General features: G+C 28.2%; 1 protein-coding gene across 1 annotated transcript; it reads right to left on the minus strand.

Moving 5' to 3' along the window:
• Positions 1-616: 616 nt before the first annotated feature.
• LOC136075975 (uncharacterized) lies at positions 617-1,968 on the minus strand. The gene is made up of 4 exons (XM_065789429.1): positions 1,935-1,968; positions 1,659-1,889; positions 1,284-1,598; positions 617-1,179 (listed from the first exon to the last, which is right to left on the minus strand). The coding sequence occupies exons 1-4, from the start codon at positions 1,966-1,968 to the stop codon at positions 617-619; spliced, it is 1,143 nt and encodes a 380-aa protein (XP_065645501.1).
• Between the last annotated feature and the right edge of the window lie 6,278 nt (positions 1,969-8,246).

Genomic DNA, 8,246 nt, shown 5'->3' on the forward strand with positions numbered 1-8,246 from the left:
ACTGAATTCATTTGTATTCTTAGTTTTTTAGCTTTTTTAGTATCAAAAAAAAAAAAAAATTTGATTTAAAAAATTATTAGATTGAAATTTTTCTTGCAATGAATCTTTTACATTATCGATTAGTTTATTAAAATAAGATTCTTTAAACTTATCTTCAGCCGTTTGAGTTAGATGGTTATACTCATCATCAATTTCAGAAACAAGATCACGTATATCAATATTATCATAGTATTCAATTGGATCAATCATTGTCTATTGGTTCAATTTCTTCATTCGGTATATCATTATCGTAATATTTCTCATTAGCATTATTTATATGGTCTGTATAATAACAATAATCTTCCAATCTCTTGAGATTACGTAATAGTAGTATAAAAAGCAGGTTCTGGCTCATTTTTTTTAACTATATCCCTAACTATAAACTCATATCATATTTCAACTATAAACTTATCTATAAATTCTTAACTCATTTCAATCATTTCAACTGAGCCAAAATAATATATATAACAACCATAATATATTAATATATCATGGTTACAAACTCTCTTACAAACTCTGAGCTATTTTTTGTAATTTTAAATCAATTTTTTAAACTTATCAATTCTTTATTATCAACTCATGAGTTGAACGAATCAGGATACCCATACCACTTTACTAATGATTTGTTTTTGAGTTTACGAATAACTTTTTCAATCCTGAATATGTTTTGATCAGTTTTTTGCATTTCTTGTTCATAAAAAGTACCTTGTATTTCTTCACTATTATTTTCAGTTATTTTATACGTTGGTGGATCTGTGAACTGAACTTGTGACACTGTAAAAACTTCTTCAGTCCATCTCGGTGTGTATCCTTTTTCAAATGTTCCTTTCTTTTTAGTTATCCTAACTTTATCACCAATTGAAAACTTTGGTCTTACAGACTCTGATCGTACATTTCCATTTAGATTTAACCAAAAAATTTTTTCATTCTTTTTATCTCTAGCTTCAACTGGTGTCATTTTAATTGAAGAATGCTTTGTGTTGTTGTATTTATTTACCATTTCATCTAAAACGTCAATATTTTTTCTAGTAGAATTAGCTGAAAAGTACTTAAACATTTTATCTTTCATTGTTCTATTCCATCGTTCAACTACACAACTTTTTTCTTCATTTTCAGTTGAATATAACTCAACACCAAACGCTTTAACATGCACAATTATAGTCAGCCTTTATCTACCCACATTTTTTGACACTTTCTTTCTTTAAGATCCTTCGGATCTACGGAAAAATCTGTTAATTTTTTACCTTCAGATCTATGGAACTTCTTCGAATTTCCAAAAATTTTATTTAAAGCATTAGCAACATCAACTCCAGTTTTAATCTTCAATGGAACAATCCATCCATACTTCGAAAAAACATCTATCACCATTAATAAGTATTTTATACAGTCATTGAATTTGGAAAAAGATTTCATGTCAATTAAACTAGCAGCCCATACTTCATCGATTCCATTTACAATAACTTTTCTTTTTCTGAAATGTTTTACAACTGGTCTATGAAGTTCGTTTGCAAGTTTGTCAGACCATTTTACTTCTTTATCGTCTTCTTTTTTACTGATCGCTTGTAGTTTTTTTGAGTAGTTTTAGTTTCAACACCTAATTCATATGAAATTCAAAGAACCTAATTCATATGGTTCTGAAAGACCTAAACCAAACTTTGCTTTAGATGATATAATAGGTTTTATAATACCTCGTTCAATTCTTTCACGTATCGTCGGATTTTTTATAGCATCCATTTCTTCGATCATAATTTCATCAGCTAAATTTTTTTTTGCTGTGTCATCGAAGTATTTATAAGCAAGATCGTGATGGTAAGCTGTATTATCAACTCTATCTATAGGTTTGCTCCATTCTTTATATGCGTCAGTAGAAGTTAATCATTCATCAAAATTAGTACCAGGACCTACAAAGTTCATTCCAGGTAAATGCATTTCACCTGGAAACTTTGACCATGGTAGTTTTATTTTACTTATCGCTGAATTAATCGAACTCACTAAATCTCCTCCTGTCTTTGATGATACAAATTGAGTTTTTGTTTTTCCCGCAAATAGCGCAAGTTCCACGTTGCATATTTCTATTGTTTTTACTCACAACATTTTGCATGTTTAGTGTATTTGTTTTGTTTCTACATTTAACGCAATACATTTTTATATATATAGAAAAATGAAAATCTTAAATATATAAAAATGGATATTATAGATTTGTCATGGAATGCGAATAACAAAAAGAGAAATAATAATAATAAATGTTTCCAAAGAGTATAAGAGGAATTATTGTTGGAAAGTTGGGTTGTAGAAAAACTACTTTATTATTGAATTTACTTTTGAGACCTTGTTGGTTAGACTATAATAATTTACAAGTTTTTTATATTTTTTCAACCAGAATACAAAATATTGAAACAATCTTTTGAAAAAAAATTACCAAAAGAAATTATTCTTGTACTATTTAAGCTACAAGACCAAATAAAAAAATTAAATGCAAACCCTGAGTCTATATTTGAAAGCATTTCAAAAAATTTAAATGAGAAAACAGATATGGAGTGCAAATTTTTTGAAACAGCAGAAGATGTACCAGATCCTCAAGATCTTGTTATTCATAAGAATAATTTGATGATATTTGATGATTTACAATTAACAAAACAAAATGTGTGTGAGAAATATTATATAAGAGGAAGACATAGTAATGTAGATTGTTTCTATCTTGCACAAAATTATTTTATGTTACCTAGGCAAACTATACGAGAAAATACAAATTTTTTTTGCTTAATTCCACTAGATTCAAAGAATTTAAATCACATTTATAATGATCATGTTTCAAGTGACATGTCAAAAGATGAGTTTAAAAATTTTTGTAAGAAAGCTTGGTCAGAACCTCATGGACTTGTTATTATAGATCTATCTTCTAAAAAAGTTTATGGAAAATATAGATTATTATAGTTTTCTATTACAGTTTTCCCAATATTAATTCTTCAAACAACAATTTTAGATATAGCGCAAAATAGTAGATCAACTTTGAAGGATATAAACATTCCAGATGGATGTTATGAAATTAATGATATAAATAAATATATTCAATTGATTATGACAGGAAACGGTGATGCAAGTTCAGGAGTTACAAATATTACAATTGAAAGAAATAATAATACATTAAGATCAGCTTTAACTATTGCACCTGGTTATAAAGTTGATTTTACAACTTCAAATTCAATTAGAACTGTTTTTGGTTTTAACAGTGGAATATATTCAGCAGGCTACAATATATCAACTAATATAGTAAACATATTAAATGTTAATAGATACGAGTAACAAGTGATATAATAGGATCATCGTATGTAGATGGAAGAACTGATAACGTTATATACTCATTTTTTCCAAATGTAGGTCTTGGTTATAAAATTGCTCAAGAGCTATATAACTTAATTTACTTACCAGTAATACTAAAAAAAATATCAAGAATGGAAAATAAATTGCTTGATCAAAATGGAAATCTTTTGAATTTACGAGGAGAAGAAGTAACTATCACATTTCATATAAAAGAAAAATAATCTTTTGTAATTTTAAAAATTATTTTATATGTATATAAAAATGAGTAAATATACAAATATTAAAATAAATGTTTCGCAAGGGCAATTAGAAAAACTTAAAAATTGAAGGTGGTTATGGAACTAGTATTAAGTTATCACATTTAGATCTAAATGGTGAGCATGTATTAGCTGTAACAGATTATCAGTTAAATAGAATTTAAAGAGCATATGAAAAAGGTAAAGGCTTAATAATTACTCTAAGTAAAGCACAAAACTAGCTCACAACTCTCAAATAGAGGGAGGATTTATTGATACACTTTTACCTTTTCTTGGTATATGGAAAATTTTTATTATCAAGTGTTGCTCTAGCAATTGCAACAGGCTTATTAACAGGAGTAGGTTCAGCAGCTGGATCAGCTATGGTTGATAAAATTGCTGGAAGGGGTATTGTATACAGGAAAAAGAATGGAGTAGGAATGAAAATGACAGCTTCCTGGAAATGGTTTATATTTGAGACCATGGAGTAAAGGAGGTTCTGTAGGTAATGGTTATTACATATGTAGTGGAAATAGATATACATCAACAGGTGAAGGTTTATTATTAGGAAATTCACCATTTGCTAATATTCCATTTTTGAATATGCTTCTATGATTAAATTTTTTTTTACATATAAAATGCCAAGAAATAATCCGCCAATACACAAATTTATAAACAAATATATACCAGATGAACCTCTAAAAATACTTCTTCATTCTAAAGTACACAAAGATTTGGAGCACCCTTCAGTATTAATAAATGATAATAAATATGAAATATTTGCACAACAAGACATTACAATAAAATCTCTATCACATCAATATATTCTTTTAAAGTTTGGTGTAGTAGTTAATGAAGGTGTTGCGTTAGTTTCATTAAAAGAAGAACTTAAATTAAAAATGTTAAGTTTACAAAACTCTGTAATATCAGAGATTGTTGATGATATTGTAGTAAATGTTGTTAATAATTCTGATTCTGATCTATTGATTACAAAAAGGAGATTATGTTTTGTGAATTTATTGTAAATATTTTTTAAATAAATATATTTTTTTTAAATTATTTTTCTTATTAAAATGGAGTTTAATTGCAAAAATCTGTGTAATAATATTTATTCAGATATACCAAATGCACAGAGTGCAAATGATAAAACTTTAAATAAAATATATCCAAATCTTCACCTGATGAAGAAAATAAGATCACTAGTGCACATATATATCGCTTAAACACAATTAGTGAGATTCAAAAAGAAATAGAGAGTGAAAGAGAAAAGAGAAAATATGTTAACTAAAAAGTATCATAGAGCTGTAAAAAATAATTTCAACAATTGACAATTCATTACTAGCAAGCGCTATGGCACTTGGAACTATTGGAATTGTATTTGAGCAACAATAATTGCAGCACCAGTAGCTTTTGCATGTGAAGGTGCAGCATTAGGAGCAGGTGTTTTATCATTTATAGGAGGGCAAGTTAATAAAAAATTAAATTTAAAAGCAGAAAAGCATGAAAAGAATTAAGTACTTGCTGATTCAAAACTAAATACAATAAGTGACTATATTTCTAAAGCTTTAGTAGATGGAAGTATAGATGACAATGAATTTAAACTAATACTTAGTGAACTTGAAAAATTTAAAGCTATGCTTGAGCAAATTAGAACAAATTCAAAAGAATTAATTAATGAACAAACTAAAGAATCACTAATTAAACAAGGAAGAGATGAGGCAACTAATATACTCAAAAACAGATTTAGTAAAAACGTAAACGTCAAAACATAAATCGTTTTCCGTTTTATGTTGTGTTTTTTTATCTTTTATATAAAAAAGCAAAATGTCATTTCTAAAAATTGAAGATCCTGAAAAAAGAGACAAAATTGTCAAAAAATTTTTAGATCTTAAATAAATAATAAAGCAGAATGATTTAAATGAAAAGATGGGTGAAACTAATTTACAGTCAGACATAAATAAGTTGCAAGATCAAGCTAATAAATTCGCACTCACTTTTTCAAATTCTTATCCTGAAGCAAATAGAGAGTTAATGATAACTGATTCTAAAAAACTATTTCCTTATCGTGAAGAAAATAAATGTATGAGGCTAGGAAAAATTGCAACAGATTATCTAAGAATGTATGCTAATAGTAAAAAATCTACAGATACTACATTTGGAATACATTCTAAAGATGATATATTTTATATTGAAAAAAAACTAATACATATTAATGATTATGATATAACTATTGATGATGAAATATGTTATGGTACTCCTGGTCTTTGGGAGTTGATAGTAAAGTTTAATCCTGCAAAGAATTTATATACTGAAGATGACCTTAAAAAATATCGAAATATATTAATACAGACAGATGCAATTTCTTCTGATGATTTCATCCAAACCAAAGTCGTCTCGAAAGTAGTGGAAAATACATAGAAATAATAGTTCCTATTTGGAGAGATATAAATAAGAAGCGTAAATCAAAAGGAAATAAAATTGGAGGAAAAACAAGAATACAAACTGTAATTCTTCCAAGCGACTCTGATGAATTAATTAAAATGCTTGATTTGCGTATAGCTGCATTAGAAGCAGGTAACACTGGAACAGGAAATGAAGCTGTTGCAATTTGTGATACATTATTAGATAAAGGTATAATAGATCGTGAAGAGTATAAAACAATACAAAATTATATATCAGTGTATATAAAAAAACTATATTGTACATAAAAATGCTAATTGTTAATAATAAGAGATGTATAAGAAACATGCTACTGGAGGAAGTGGTATATTCGAAAGCATAAGAGATTTATTCAAACGAATAAAAGCGTTAAATGTAACAAGAGTATCATCAGCTGTGTTGAAGAAGATGGCTGCTACTGATTTAGGAAAAATTGCAATAACTGCTGCTAAATCAGCATTAAAAGAACTTTCAGCATCAGCGATAGAAGCTGCTAGAAATGCTGCAGTTGAAAAAGGAAAACAAATAATTGATAAAGCATCTTCAAAAATAGTTTCACAACCTGCTATTAGTGAAAAAAGTAAAGAAATACTTTCAAATTTGGTTAGATCAAATGATCTGATTAATAATGAATATAATAATGGATTTGAAAGACCTAAAAAAAATAATGCAGATGAGGTAACAACAAATATAAATAAAATATTGATGGTAATAAGATCAGTAAAAAAAGTATCAAATGAAAATGCTATAAGAATAGAAGATCTAGTTAAAAAAAGGACGCGGCCTTCGACTTGCGTAGTAGACTTGCGTAGTAGACTTGCGTAGTAGACTTGCGTAGTAGACTTGCGTAGTAGACTTGCGTAGTAGACTTGCGTAGTAGACTTGCGTAGTAGACTTGCGTAGTAGACTTGCGTAGTAGACTTGCGTAGTAAACTTGCGTAGTAGACTTGCGTAGTAGACTTGCGTAGTAGACTTGCGTAGTAGACTTGCGTATTAGACTTACTAAATTTTTTATATAGTTTTTAAGAATTGTCAATCAAAAAAAAAATTTTTTTATTGTATATAAAAAAATAAAATGACAACTTCCGAAGTATTAAATTTTACAGAAATGCCAACTGTAGATAATGGAATTGAAAGATTTGAGAAATATCAGTATGAACCAATTAATGGTACAAATCTAAATGCTGGACAAATAACAATCAACATTGAGCAACAAGATTCGTTCACACTTCCATCTAAAGCTTTTCTCTTATTTGAAGGACAACTTATTAAAGCTGATGGAACAGCTTATGCTAAATGCAGATGCAGTTGCGCTTACAAATAATGGTATTTTGCATTTATTCAAACAAATAACATACGAATTATTAAACCAAAATACAGAAACTGTTTATTACCCAGGTCAAGCAACTACAATGTTAGGAATTCTTAAATACTCAAATGACTTTCACAATTTAGCGCGAGGATTAAATCAGTTGTGGTATAAAGATACTACAACAACAGCAATAATTGCAGATAACTCCGGGTTTGCATTAAGACAAGCATACATAATTCAGAAACCAACTACAAAAGGAACATTTTCATTATGCGTACCTTTAAGACGTATTTTTGGATTCTGTGATGATTACAACAAAGTTATTTATGGGCTTAAACATACAATAGCTCTTGTAAGACAAAGTGATGATGACGCAATTTTTAAGCTTGCTGGTGTAGCTTCAGGAAAAGTTAATCTTAATAAAATATCATTGTTTATGCCACATGTGTTACCATCAGATGTAGAAAAGTTTAAACTTTACAAACAAATCCAATCAAAAGTGACACTTCCAGTAAGTTTTCGACAGCGTCAGTGTGATAGTATATCTGTTCCACAAGCTAATACATTTCTTGGAGATTGAGCGTAAAGTCATCTCCTAATAAACCAAGATACATTATTGTCGGATTTCAAACAAATAAGAGTGGAGATTAAAATGCTTATCCTTCAACATTCAATTATTGTGACTTGAAAAATATGTACAGTTTGCTTAATAATAAAGAAAGATATCATGCTGTTGATTATAACTTGTCATTCCCAAATCAGCAAATTTTAAGAGCTTATTTAGTAGCAGCTTTTTTTTATGATTATTTTTATGGAACGTATGACTTGATCGCACAAAGCAATATGAATCCTTCTGACTATATAGATTTTTTCCCTCTCTTTGTTTTAAATATTAGCAA

The sequence above is a fragment of the Hydra vulgaris genome, chromosome 02 (assembly GCF_038396675.1).
Source record: "Hydra vulgaris chromosome 02, alternate assembly HydraT2T_AEP".
NCBI classification, from domain to species: domain Eukaryota; kingdom Metazoa; phylum Cnidaria; class Hydrozoa; order Anthoathecata; family Hydridae; genus Hydra; species Hydra vulgaris.